Consider the following 15,000-nt stretch of genomic DNA (forward strand, 5'->3'; position numbering starts at 1 on the left):
CACACACACACACACACAGAAGATATGTAAATATGAAATAAATGCTGAAACATGTAGCTAGGTGTAATGTTAGAGTCCACAGAAGACATGTAAATATGAAATACATGCTTAAACATGTAGCTAGGTGTAATGTTAGAGTCCACAGAAGACATGTAAATATGAAATACATGCTTAAACATGTAGCTAGGTGTAATGTTAGAGTCCACAGAAGACATGTAAATATGAAATACATGCTTAAACATGTAGCTATAGGTGTAATGTTAGAGTCCACAGAAGACATGTAAATATGAAATACATGCTTAAACATGTAGCTAGGTGTAATGTTAGAGTCCACAGAAGACATGTAAATATGAAATACATGCTTAAACATGTAGCTATAGGTGTAATGTTAGAGACCACAGAAGACATGTAAATATGAAATACATGCTTAAACATGTAGCTATAGGTGTAATGTTAGAGTCCACAGAAGACATGTAAATATGAAATAAATGCTTAAACATGTAGCTATAGGTGTAATGTTAGAGATCACAGAAGTGAACCGTTTCAAGCCTGTTTTCTCAACTCGCTGTTTCTCTGCAAGACATTATACTCTATAAGCCATATCTCCAAAACTGGTGGGTCAAACTGAACAACCAATATGTCAATTTGAAGCTATGATTCCCTGCTTTCATATGACATGAAAAAAACGAAGATTTAAAAAAAGAAATCCAATGGCAGTCCCTCAGTCAAATGTAGTCACAAATATATACTTATATAGTCATGTTTAACCCATTCTGAACGGGAACCCATTTTGGTGTTGGCATCATGTTATGCTTTAGCTATTGAAAAATAGCAGATCTACAAGCTCATAGCGCGCCACCGAGTGGCGCGCTACGAGCTTGTAGGTCTGCTATTTTTGAAAAAACGAAGAGCGACTGACATTTTTTAGAATCTGATCTCAGGTCAGAATGGGTTAATCAGAACCAGTGTGTGTGTCCAGTGGAAACCTCGTATGAATCTGATCTCAGGTCAGAATGGGACTGTAACTCTATGGGCGTACCCTGTGCAGTAGCTCCTGGCTTTGTCTCCGCAGCCGGTGGTTCTCCTCCTGCACAGACGCCGTGAGCGCCTCCTGCTGCTCCTTCTGAGAATGACAGGCGTCCTCCTTCTCCCTGTCCAGCCTCCGGACGCTGGCCTCCAGCTGCTCCACCTGGAAGCACATTAACACCCCATTAAGACCTGGAACACATCTGTGTCGCATCATAGCTTTTAACCTTTATTTTTAAACTTTGGCTGTTGAAAAATAGCAGATCTACAAGCTCGTAGTACCGAGTAGGGCACCGAGTGCTGCGCTACGAGCTTGTGGATCTGCTATTTTTTTGAAAAATCTTGACATTTTTTTAACTCAAATCTTTGCTTCTGGGCGGTCCCTGGCACAAAACATTTTGTAGATTTTGCAATTAGGCTTATTTGAATTGAAATCCTGAATAATTATTTTGCCATTTTTCAATTGGAATCCTGAAAAGTAACATTTCTTTTATTTAATTTAAAATGCCTTTAATTATAGTTACATTAACTTTATAACCTGGGCCGCATGTGGCCCATGTCTGCCCTATATAATGTATAATCTATAAGCTTGTGCCACATTTTTTTGTAGGTGTGCTATTTTCTAAAGAATCTTGTAAACATGCCGTGAATGCAAATTAGAAAGTAGAAATGTTGTCTAATAAACCCACAAGGGTTGGACACTTTATTTGGATTTTTTCCGTGTCCTGCAGACAATCACTCAATATGGGGGTTCCTGCACAAAATATGTTCAGATGAGGGTCTGCGTACATCTGGGGGTCCTTGACATGAAAACGTGTGAGAGGCACTGCTTCAAGTGTTCTTTTAGAGGTACTGTGTACATGTACACACACAAGGTACTACTGTACATGTATACACACATAAGGTACTGTACACAAGGTTCTGTACATGTACACACACAAGGTACTACTGTACATGTCACAAGGTATTCATGGCCCCTCCCTCCATGTTGTACTACTGACCCTCTCCTGGGCTTCCTGCAACTTCCTGTGCTGGGCGACCACTTCCTGGGCGTGGCTGTTCTTGTCCTGACTGACGGCGAGCAGCTGAGCGCGGAGCTGTTCGCTCTGAGAGCCCGCCGACACCACAGAGTCCTGGAGATCCTTCATCTGCAACGCAACGGAAACAAAACAACATGTCACCTCGGAGATGATTCTGACAGGACCAGGTGTGAAAGGAGCCCTTTGCTTCCTTCATGTCTGAGTGTCCAAGTTGCTCCTTTACACCTGACAGGGGGGAGTTTCCCTGGTTGGACGTAGCGCGTGGAAGGAACACGTTATTCCAACCAGTTCCTCTCCATCAGGCGCCCCGGCTGGCCAGGGGGAGGCAGTATAGAGACCAGTTCCTTTCCCCTCCATCAGGCGCCCCGGCTGGCCAGGGGGAGGCAGTTTAGAGACCAGTTCCTTTCCCCTCCATCAGGCGCCCCGGCTGGCCAGGGGGAGGCAGTATAGAGACCAGTTCCTTTCCCCTCCATCAGGCGCCCCGGCTGGCCAGGGGGAGGCAGTATAGAGACCAGTTCCTTTCCCCTCCATCAGGCGCCCCGGCTGGCCAGGGGGAGGCAGTATAGAGACCAGTTCCTTTCCCCTCCATCAGGCGCCCCGGCTGGCCAGCGGGAGGCAGTATAGAGACCAGTTCCTTTCCCCTCCATCAGGCGCCCCGGCTGGCCAGCGGGAGGCAGTATAGAGACCAGTTCCTTTCCCCTCCATCAGGCGCCCCGGCTGGCCAGGGGGAGGCAGTTTCTATATTCAGATTCTATACTGTAAACGTTACCTTGGCATTCCTCTCCTCAGCCTCCCTCAGTAGCCTCTGTTTATCCTCCTCCAACCACTGATGCTGTAGATTCAGACCGCTGAGAGACGCTTCTACCTCCGATAACTTCTGGAGCTGCGCGCACGCACACACGCACACGCACACACACACACACACACACACACACACACACACACACACACACACACACACACACACACACACACACACACACACACACACACACACACACACACACACACACAATTTACTTACATTAAGCAAAAACAAAAGCATGGCAATACATCATGCATCATATATAACAAGTAGTTATCATGAATCATGTATAAACTAAGAAGTAAGAACGTAACAGTGGAGTATCTATGTCAACTATACATACTATACTATTATACAATATACATTATACATGTGTACTAGAAAGTGCTATGACTACATAAAATGCGATTCTAGTGCTGTCTACGACTCTAAGTCAACATAAAATGCTATCTAAGGGGCTAGGCTAGGGCAAGTGCTATGGGCCATGATGGAGTCTGAAGAGGTGGGTTTTCAGACTACGGCGGAAGATTGGGAGTGATGCTGCAGTTCTGACTGACTGCGCACGCATGGAATATAAAAAAAAGGAAAGAATCAAAACTCAAGCAAGATCATGATCGCAATATTTTCTGTGTAAGCTAGACACGAGCAGGTCGACCACCAACACCATTATGCTCCTTTATAAAATGGCTGCCAACGATGGCAGACACAGATCCGTTTTTAATTCATTGCCTGTCAAAACAATTTGCAGTCCTCGCACACAAACATCTGCAACCTGCCCTAAACTGCCAAATTAACAGAGCATTTATTTTATTGTATACACACATGCAGAGATGGCATACAGTAGCAGATATATTCCAGAACTTAGTTCAGAAGCAAACATCCACATGCAGGTCAAAGGAAGGAACATCCACTTTCTAAAATAAAACCTGTCTTAGTGATTTCATTAATCATGATTACACTCACCTGGCCTCGAAAAAATAAATAAAAAACCCTCTATCAGGAGACCACAAGAGGAGGTAGACTTTAATTCCCAGTGAAAGGAGGTGCGTACACAGAGAGGGAGGTGTGGTTTCTCAACACGAACACAATAACATCCTTGAAATAATAACATGCTTTTGGACACAAAGCCCTGCTCTGTGGTTTTGTATCTTGGGGAATCCGATTTGTTTCAAATGCAACTTGAACCAGATTCAGAGGTGGTTTCTAAAGTCTATTCAATTAATAATAAACAATAATAATAAAACTTTATTTGTATAGCACATTTCATGACATGAAATGCAGCTCAAAGTGCTTTACAGAACAATGGAGAATAAAAGAAAAGCAAGGCAATGACATTAAAAAAACAAGCAGTAATGCAGTACAGTGAGGACATGAAAAAAAAAATATATAAGATCAATTAAAGGCAATGTTGTAGAAGTGGGTCTTGAGCTGAGCTTTAAAAATGTCTACAGAGGCTGCCTGACGAAGGTACAGAGGGAGCCTGTTCCATGCCGACGGCCCGTAGAAGCAAAAAGCTGCTTCCCCGTATTTTTTAGTTGCCATTTTTTGGGGCAAAGCGAGCAGGCCGGCAGTGGAAGACCTTAGGGGGCGGTTTGGGACATATGTAGGTAGGAAGGTGCGAGACCATTGAGAGCTTTATAGACAAGTAAAATAATTTTAAAATCAATCCTAAAAACAACCGGAAGCCAGTGCAGCGATGCCAAAACTGGAGTAATATGTTATTGAGTAATTAGTGAGTATAGAGTATAGTGAGTATAGAGAACGTTTGTCTGTTATCTCTCCTAATGGTACCAACACCAACACGGCATGGAATTGTGGACCAAATCTTATTCGTCAACAATTGGGTCCGAGTGGCTGAATGTCGTCAAATGGTGGTCTATGTGGCTCAAAGGCCCAATAAATAAGGGACCTTGATTTGAAAAATGTTGAAATCCAACTGCTTCTGGTAAATATATAAGTGGTGGAGGTAAAGTTCTAGGTAAATCGTAGTACCTTGTCCTTGGTAGATAGTATTAATTACCTTGTCCTTGGTGGAGGTCAGCTCTCGGTCCAGTAGTTCTCTGTCGTGCTGCCAGGCTGTCTGCTGCTGCTGTCTCTCTCTCTCCTGATGGCTCAACACCTCCTGCAGCTGTCTCACCTTCACGCAGACAGACAGACAGACAGAGGGGTGTAGGGTGAGTGTTTGGGGGTGTAGGGTGAGTGTCTGGGGGTGTAGGGTGAGTGTCTGGGGGTGTAGGGTGAGTGTTTGGGGTGTAGGGTGAGTGTCTGGGGGTGTAGGGTGAGTGTTTGGGGTGTAGGGTGAGTGTCTGGGGGTGTAGGGTGAGTGTTTGGGGTGTAGGGTGAGTGTCTGGGGGTGTAGGGTGAGTGTTTGGGGTGTAGGGTGAGTGTCTGGGGGTGTAGGGTGAGTGTTTGGGGTGTAGGGTGAGTGTTTGGGGTGTAGGGTGAGTGTCTGGGGGTGTAGGGTGAGTAGGGGGTGTAGGGTGAGTGTTTGGGTTATAGGGTGAGTGTCTGGGGGTGTAGGGTGAGTAGGGGGTGTAGGGTGAGTGTTTGGGGTGTAGGGTGAGTGTTTAAGGTGTAGGGTGAGTGTCTGGGGGTGTAGGGTGAGTGTCTGGGGTGTAGGGTGAGTGTTTGGGGTGTAGGGTGAGTGTTTGGGGTGTAGGGTGAGTGTCTGGGGGTGTAGGGTGAGTGTTTGGGGTGTAGGGTGAGTGTCTGGGGGTGTAGGGTGAGTGTGTGGGGGTGTAGGGTGAGTGTCTGGGGTGTAGGGTGAGTGTCTGGGTTATAGGGTGAGTGTCTGGGGGTGTAGGGTGAGTGTTTGGGGTGTAGGGTGAGTGTCTGGGGGTGTAGGGTGAGTGTTTGGGGTGTAGGGTGAGTGTCTGGGGGTGTAGGGTGAGTAGGGGGTGTAGGGTGAGTGTCTGGGGGTGTCCGTGCTCCCACCGTGGCCGCGGCCTCCTCCTGCTCCTTGGAGACGGACGCCAGGCGGTCCCTCAGCATCTGCCCCGCCCCCTGGTCGCCGCGGAGCCGCGAGCTGAGCTCGGCGTTCTCGCCGCTCAGCCCGAGGTTCCGAGAGCTCAGCTCCAGAACCTCCTCGCGGTACCTAGAGTTCTGATGCACAGAGAAAAAAGGTTCTTTGTTAAAACACCTTTAAGGGCCCGGGGCTATTTAATCCGTTAATAAAATGTGCCCATCGTTTATAGAAGCGCCCGGAGCACTTTTACCGACGGACCGGATGTCGTTGTGAATGTGTGTGTAGCAGCTAACAATAGCCACAACACTATCGATGCGATCGACAACAACAGGAGGTAAGAGACGAGAAACGAGACTAGCGACTGGACAGCGGGGGCCCGTCAAACACCATATTATTTTCTTAGAATCGGACGGGATGATTTAGATCGCGAGTTATTAACGTTTTAAGATTGAAAACCAGTGTCGTTCCACATGCATGACGTCAGTTAGTGTTTTGAGTGACATCAGACCACAGCTGTGTCAGCCTATATAAGATGACACTCACATCCAGAGAGTTGGACAGGAACAGAGTTTGGGATAAGCAGATCAAGACGGAGACAAACAGCCAGAGACAGAGAAGAGACAGACAAAGAAAGCCAATACGAGAAGATCGACATAGAGATGCTGAACTGGTCGGTGCATCTGAAAAGAGGACCACAGACATCCCACCGCTTCTGTGGTTGTTCTGCTGGACCAGTGGAGGACAAGGTGTATTCCTTTGGAGGGTTCTTCTATAATGAGAAGACCTACAGCAACAAGGATCAGATTGATGTTCACGTCTTCAACACAGTGACTTTGTGCTGGAGGACGTTGCCCCCGGTGACGAGGAATAGGAGAAGAAGAGAGAAGGTTCCTTCCATGCGCTACAAAAACACAGCTGTACTGATAAAAGATATCATCTACATCTGGGGAGGGATAGTGAACTGTAAGACAAAGGTTGACAACTGTTATACCATCACGGGGGACGATGACAACATTCTTTATGCATTTGATGTCGACACCCACAGATGGTTAAAGACCAACGTATCTGGAACTGTTCCAGAGGCGAGGTACGAACACTCAGCCTGTGTCTTGAGGAAGGTCATGTTTATCCATGGAGGATACAACCAGCTGACTGGACGCACCAACGACATCTACAAGTTGGACACCAGCACAATGGTCTGGTCTGTCATCAACACCAGAGGAAATCCACCACCTGCTTCATCACTTCACTCGGCCACCATCATTGGAACAAAGATGTTTGTATTTGGGGGATTTGGTCACCAGGACAACAACATCAGAGTGTTTGACACAGAGACCAACTGTTGGCTGAGCACACCTTCTGCACAGCTTGTTCCAGAACGGCGTCAGGAACATGCAGCTTTTTCCTACAATGGAGAACTGTACGTATTTAGTGGCTACAACTATGCTCTGAGACGGCGGTTCAACGATCTGTGGAAATTAAATTCCACAACCTTCTCCTGGACGAAGGTTGAGCCCAAGGGGAAAGGACCGGATTTTCTGATTCACCCACAATGCTATTGCATTGTGGCTGATTGCATCATCCTCTTTGGAAGAGAACTCATCTTACATATCTTACATTTAAATCCTAGCCTGAAGACGTTATGTAAGCTAGCTGTTATCCAGAACGGTCTGGAGCAGTCTGGACTCCCACACAACATCAGGTGGGAACTGGCAGCCATGACAACAACAACAACAACAACAACAGAAAGACATTAAATCTGTTCCAGTGGATGTTGAAGATGACGCAGACGTTCACTACCTGACGAAACATTCAGTAATTTAGACTTATGATCAAAACATGATGATGGTATGTAAAAATAAAAATAAAAATCTTTAATTTGCCACGGACAAGGCCAAGTCTTGCCACAAACAAAATGTATTTTAGAGACATATTGATGACCTCTGGACATATTCCCTCCCAGTTTTCACCTAATTCTCTGTCCTCTCTCTCTCCCTGAAGCCTTGACGAGCCTGAGTATCATCACCTGTGCCAATCGTCGTCGGCTAAACAGGCAGGGAACATTTTCGATGACGTGTCACTGTCATAACACCCTCCTTCCCTCCAAGAGACGGGTCAAATGCGGAGAACACGTTTCACTGCAGTAACGTCACGTGTGTGACGGATCGTACGACCTTGACTGGACAAAGCCGGTGGAACCACGGTGGATTCGAACCATAGACTGTAAAAAAAATATGGACAAAGCGTTCTCCGGGTCTGATATGGACGTAAAATGAAGCCCATCAGTCCTTGAATTGTAAATCGCCATCTTTCTAGATCCGTTTGGGCCCAGCTGAGCCATTGGCTGGCCCAGACAACGAGGCGGGACTTCCCCCCTTCTTCTTTGTTGGTTTTTATTTTGACTCGAGTGGGTGGGGGATCCCGTTCATAGACTGTAACGGTAGCCACGCCCCTCAGAACATACGCGACTTTATGGTCATTTTTTTAATAAATGGGACCATAATTTTCCAAAAAGAATATTATGACATTAGAAATGAGACTTTAAACTAGTGACTGGAAGCAGAAAGTATTCATGACCATGTTTATTAAGGTAATACAGTCTAGGTGAAGTTGGGCCCAAATACATGGATCTCTATGGAGATATGGGGTTTTTTGAGCCCAATGACAGACAGCGCCACAACAGGCCATTATATGAACTTTCAGGAAATCCCGATTTCCTTAGTGGCTTCACAAAATATCTGTCTGACTGCCCCCCTGATTCGAACCCACAACCTCCGTGGTGGCGGGCAGGTAGTTTACCACTGCGCCACCCGAGCACTAACCTTTTAATAACAATGTATTAATGATATTAATCACACAGTAACCAACCTCTTTGTGGAGTCTCTCCTCTTCCTCTCTGCTCTTCTCATGCTGCCTCTCCATGTCCTCCACTGTCTTCCTGAAGGACAGAGTGAGTTATTTACTGTCTTCCTGAAGGACAGAGTGAGTTATTTACTGTCTTCCTGAAGGACAGAGTGAGTTATTTACTGTCTTCCTGAAGGACAGAGTGAGTTATTTACTGTCTTCCTGAAGGACAGAGTGAGTTATTTACTGTCTTCCTGAAGGACAGAGTGAGTTATTTACTGTCTTCCTGAAGGACAGAGTGAGTGAGTGAGTGAGTGAGTGAGTTATTCAGTGAATTATGCAGTTAGCAGACTGATTCAGATAACGTCATCATGTCATGTTGTAGATCGGCGGAGAACTCACCAATTAATTTACCAAGTCGCCACTGCGAAAATTCTTTATCAATGTCTTTGTTGTTTTTAAATAAATAATAATATAATTAAAAACAAAATGTTGTAAACAAAAGAAAACAACCCAACCCCCAAGAAAATAATCAGATTTTCTTTTCTTTGTTTGACATCAATGAAAAAGCACTAGGACGTGTTTGTGTACACGTCGTCGCAATCAGTGGGTTGGATTAGCTATGACGTTTTCACACGTCGTGTGGTCTGAATGTGTTAAAGGACCACTTCACCACTTTTCAACCTATCTTCATATAATAGGTCCTCACTAATAATCATGATAAAATGGCACGATTGTTTTCTACTCAGTCTGTGTCTCATAGGAGGGCTGTGGGCAGTTTAGAAACCGTCTTCCAGTGACATCGTCATTAGGCAGATTTTATTTTTTTAAACCTTTTTTTTTACAAAAATGTTTAAGATTTTCATTATCGTGAGAACGATGGCTTCCATTTTCACATTGCAACTTTTCAGGACTAGAAAGCCTGCAGTTTCTATTAGCTTGTATTCCCCATCGATGATGTCACTGGACATAGACGGTTTCTAAACTGCCCACAGCCCTCCCATGGACACAGACAGAGTAGAATTTTTTTTCGCCATTTTTTCATGATTATTTGTGAGGACCTACTATATGAAGATAGGTTGAAAAGTGTTTTTTTTTTTTTATTTAGCGAACGCAAAGTCTTTAAGTTAAACGGTTGCCTCCTGGTCTGCTGTGTGGAGGGTAACTAATCCTCCTTCCAGTCTTTGGAGAGGACCCCATTTTGGGGCGGGAACCCCTTTTGGTGTTAGCATTATGCTATGCTTTAGCTATTGGAAAATAGCAGATCTACAAGCTCATAGCGCGGCACTCTGTGAAAAATGACCGACATATAAACATAGCTTTTTCAGAAAACTGTCAGGATGTAGAAGACATTTTATAGAATCTGATCTCAGGTCAGAATGGGTTAAGTGTGAATGTGTGATGTGATGTTCCTTATCTGATCTCAGGTCTGATCTTACTTCCTCTTGGCGAGGTCGTCCTCCAGGGCGCGGAGGTCCTGCTGCAGCACCGTCAGTCTGTCCGTCAGACCGCTGTTCTCTGTCTGCAGCTCCTCCAGATGGGCCCTGGAACCACGGACAGACACACGGACAGTCAGGGGTCACACATATACGTCTAACACACGGACAGTCAGGGGTCACGCATATACGTCTAACACACGGACAGACACACGGACAGACAGGGGTCACGCATATACGTCTAACACACGGACGGACACACGGACAGACAGGGGTCACGCATATACGTCTAACACACGGACAGACACACGGACACTCAGGGGTCACACATATACGTCTAACACACGGACGGACACACGGACAGTCAGGGGTCACACATATACGTCTCACACACTGACAGACACACGGACACTCAGGGGTCACACATATACGTCTAACACACTGACAGACACACGGACAGTCAGGGGTCACGCATATACGTCTAACACACGGACAGACACACGGACACTCAGGGGTCACACATATACGTCTAACACACGGACGGACACACGGACAGTCAGGGGTCACACATATACGTCTCACACACTGACAGACACACGGACAGTCAGGGGTCACACATATACGTCTCACACACTGACAGACACACGGACACTCAGGGGTCACACATATACGTCTAACACACGGACAGACACACGGACAGTCAGGGGTCACGCATATACGTCTAACACACGGACAGACACACGGACAGACAGCGGTCACGCATGTACGTCTAACACACGGACAGACACACGGACAGTCAGGGGTCACACATATACGTCTAACACACGGACAGACACACGGACAGACAGCGGTCACGCATGTACGTCTAACACACGGACAGACACACGGACAGTCAGGGGTCACACATATACGTCTAACACACGGACAGACACACGGACACTCAGGGGTCACACATATACGTCTAACACACGGACAGACACACGGACAGACAGCGGTCACGCATGTACGTCTAACACACGGACAGACACACGGACAGTCAGGGGTCACGCATATACGTCTAACACACGGACGGACACACGGACAGACAGCGGTCACGCATATACGTCTCACACACACGCCTGACAACCATTCCACAATCTCAGAATAAAGTGTGGAACTATAACCTCTCCAAATCAAGAGTTAAAGGGACACTTCACCCTTTTTGCAAAAAAATATATGTTAATGACGTTTAGAAGCTTTAGATCACTTTCCTGGGGGTATTTATGTGTGTAATATGTGGTTTTAGATATTTTAGATTGTAGCAGTGAGCCTGTTTGCTCTGATGTCATGGACACTGGTCTCACTACCTTCCTGGAATACAATTCCCATAATTCTTTGGTGCACTGCTCCTCCTTGTGGATAGGGGGAGAGCTGTCTTACTGAGACAACATGTAGTCCAGGAAGGAAGTGAGCCCAGTGTCCATGACATCAGAGCAAACAGGCTCACTGCTACAATCTAAAATATCTAAAACCACATATTACACACATAAAGATCTCCAGGAAAGTGTTCTAAAGCTTCTAAACGTCATTAACATATATTTTTTTGCAAAAAGGGTGAAGTGTCCCTTTAAGGAAGCTGGCATTTCGGTTCAGGAAAACATATTCTATCATAATAATAATAATAATAAGTAATAAATCATAATTTCAATGAGCTGCACACAATAAAATGTAATTAATATGTATTTATATTACTGCACATTTTTGTAATTAGGGAAACTATTCCCACTGATCCTGTGAACTGATTCAATTTTACAGTAAAATAGAATATACATATGAACGCATTCAGAATTGATGAAAGACAATGGAATTAAAAGGCAATGGCATTTCAAATCAGCAGGACAAACAAACATGAAGTTAAAAGTGATGTAAGTGATGTTTATTTTGGTTAAAATAAATGTCAAATTGCTCCATATCCTCATGGTAATCATTGATAGAGTGCGTTTGTTCAGTAATGGGGGGGAGGGGGGGGGGGTATTACTATCACATATGTTGCTGTTTAACACTGTTACTGAACACACACTCTATAGCAGTGATTACCATCACAATATAGAGCTTAAAGGACCACTTCACCACTTTTCCACCCATCTTCATATAATTGGTCCTCACTAATGATCATGATAAAATGCCACACATTCTTTTTTCCACTTGGTCTGTGTCTCATTGGAGGACTGTGGGCAGGTCTGTGTCTCATTGGAGGACTGTGGGCAGGTCTGTGTCTCATAGGGGGGCTGTGGGCAGGTCTGTGTCTCATTGGAGGACTGTGGGCAGGTCTGTGTCTCATTGGAGGACTGAGGGCAGGTCTGTGTCTCATTGGAGGACTGTGGGCAGGTCTGTGTCTCATTGGAGGACTGTGGGCAGGTCTGTGTCTCATTGGAGGACTGTGGGCAGGTCTGTGTCTCATTGGAGGACTGTGGGCAGTTGGGGAATCCAAGCTAATAGAAACGGCAGGCTTTCTATTCCTGAAGAGTTGTTTAACAAAACACAAAATCTGCCTAATGATGATGTCACTGGTGGACGGGTTTCTGAACTTCCCGCAGCCATCCTATGAGACACAGACTGAGTAGAAAATAATTGTGCTAGTTTTATCATGAACATTAGTTAGGACCAATTATACGAAGATAAGTTGAAAAGTGGTGACGTGGTCCTTTAAACCTTTTTATTTTTTAACAAGAACCTTTTTTCGTTTTAACCATCATTCTTCACTTATAGCACCCTTTGCTGCCGGTGATGCAAACGTGTCGGATGGTCATGCGTTTAGAGACAGAAGGATGAGGAGGTTAATTGTTAATGCAGTCCAGGTGTTGCAGTTGCGGTGATGCTTCATTCCGTTAGTTTAACGGGCTTATTATACCTGTAGGAAAGCATGGCAGGTGACGACGGATCGAAGGGGTTGATCAGATGATTTTCTTGCAATTAGTTCATTCAACAATAATAATCCGACAGTATCGGGCGTTCGTTCGGCGATCAAAATGCATCGCAAGCAACAAGGCCGGCGGCCGATTGGTTATATGTGTGAGAGAGAGAGGTCGAGGTTTCGGAAACCTTCGAGTCAACGTGACGGAAGGTTGTTTTTCCGTCGAAACCACAAACCTGTGTCCGGGACTAGTGTCCGTAGGGTCCGCCTCCTCCAGGGCCATGACCAGCGTCTCCATGTCCATCAGCTGTTCGGCCATCTTGCTCTTCTCCCTCTGGAAGGCCTCGTTGGCACAGCGCAGCTCCGCCCGCGTCTCCAGCAGAGCCCGTCGGAGCTGCTGGGCGGAGCATTTGTCGTCGTCGTCGTCGTCGTCGGGCGTCCGTTCTCGGGCGGAGAGCGCCTCCTCGTCCTCGAGGCGCGCCGCGAGCGCCTCCGTCTCCGCGCGGCGCGTCTCTTCGGACGAGGCGTTCGCCCGCCGCTGCAACAGACGGGCAGCACCGTCCTTCAGATCGGCCTGAAGCCTGGCGATCTGGGCGGTTTGGGCGTCGGTGGCGTTTTGCACGGAGAGCAGCTCCCTCTCCTGGACGTCCAGCTGGACGCCCAGCTGCCGGATCTCGGCGTCGTGCGTCCTCGACGTCCTCTTGGCTCTCTCCAGGAGGTCGGCGGTTTTGGTGACGGTGGCTCGAAGGCGGCGGTGGGCTTCCTGGTCTCGGAGCGAGCCTCTCTCCTTGGCTTCGAAATGGGTGATCAGCTGCCGGACCTCCTTGCAATGTTGTTTCCCGGTCGAGGGATGATTCGCTTCGACCAGAAGGCCGTTGCTTTTGGACACCTTATTGGACCGAAGGTGGTCGACGTGGCTGGTTTTGGAATCGAGCTGGCTTCGGACGGAATACAGTTCTCTTTCCGTGCCCGTCAGGCGGGCGGTGAGCTGACGCACTTCGACGCCGAGCCTCTCGGACGAGGCCTTGACCCGCTCCAAGAGACCGGCGCCGCCGGTCACCTCGGCTCGGAGAGACTCCGCCTCGGCGGTCTTGGCGTTGAGCTGCCCCCGCAGGCTCAACACCAGGTCGGCCGTTTTGCTCAGCTGACAGCAGAGGTCGCGGAGCTGCTCGCGGAGCACCGAGGTCTCGTTCTGCCTCTCCTGCTCCTGGAGGACGGTCCGGTCGGTCAGCTCGGCGGTCAGGCGGTCCAGCTCCGTGGTCTTGGCGTTGAGCTGACCGCGGAGGTCCAGCACCAGGTCGGCCGTCTGGTTGAGGCCGGCGCTCAGGTCCCGGATCTGCCCGCGCAGCGCGGAGATCTCCGCCTCCATCTCCACGATCTGCGCCGACAGCTGGTCGGCCACGCGGGCGTAGCGCTCGCTCTCCTGCGCCAGGAAGCCGGCCTCCTCCCGCTCGCGCTCCAGCGCGGAGCGCAGCCGGGCCGAGTGCGAGCGCTCCTCCGACAGGGTCTGCCGGAGCCGCTCCTCCTCCTCCTCCGCGGCCCTCCTCCCGGTCTCCTCCAGCCGGTCCCCGGCGGCGCCGTCCAGCTGCAGCTGCAGGTGGTCCACGGCCATGGCCTGGTCCTTCAGGTCCTGGATGAGCCGCGCGCGGTCCGCCTTCAGGGAGGCCAGCTCGGCGGCCGCCGGCCTGCCGCCGTCGTGGCCGTCCGCCTTGGCCCTGGCGGAGGCCTCCTGCAGCCTCTCCACCTCCTCCCGCAGGGCGCCGACGGTCTGCTCCTTGGCCCGGAGCTGGGCCTGGTGCTGGAGCAACGCGGCATCCCTGTCCCGCTGGACGCCGTGGGACCGGGCCTGCAGGCTGTCCAGCTCTCCGCTCAGCTCCGACACTCGGCTCCGGAGCCCCCCCTCCCTCCCCTCGGCCTCCTCCAGCTCTCCGCTCAGCTCCGACACTCGGCTCCGGAGCCCCCCCTCCCTCCCCTCGGCCTCCCGCAGCTCC

The 15,000-nt window shown here is 48.3% G+C and overlaps 1 protein-coding gene across 1 annotated transcript in view; it reads right to left on the bottom strand.

The window, feature by feature from the left end:
- The window catches only part of ninl (ninein-like), a gene marked incomplete at its 5' end in the record, with an annotated part of 91,714 nt that overhangs the window by 4,758 nt on the left and 71,956 nt on the right, over positions 1 to 15,000 (bottom strand). Inside the window, 7 exons of the mRNA XM_083775083.1 lie at positions 1,040 to 1,189; positions 2,028 to 2,174; positions 2,836 to 2,949; positions 4,892 to 5,008; positions 5,806 to 5,973; positions 8,705 to 8,774; positions 10,120 to 10,224. Coding sequence (XP_083631209.1) covers positions 1,040 to 1,189; positions 2,028 to 2,174; positions 2,836 to 2,949; positions 4,892 to 5,008; positions 5,806 to 5,973; positions 8,705 to 8,774; positions 10,120 to 10,224 — 871 coding nt within the window. The remainder of the gene's footprint in view (positions 1 to 1,039; positions 1,190 to 2,027; positions 2,175 to 2,835; positions 2,950 to 4,891; positions 5,009 to 5,805; positions 5,974 to 8,704; positions 8,775 to 10,119; positions 10,225 to 15,000) is intronic.

The sequence above is a fragment of the Protomyctophum parallelum genome, assembly GCF_964188405.1.
Source record: "Protomyctophum parallelum genome assembly, chromosome: 10".
Classification (NCBI taxonomy): Eukaryota; Metazoa; Chordata; class Actinopteri; order Myctophiformes; family Myctophidae; genus Protomyctophum; species Protomyctophum parallelum.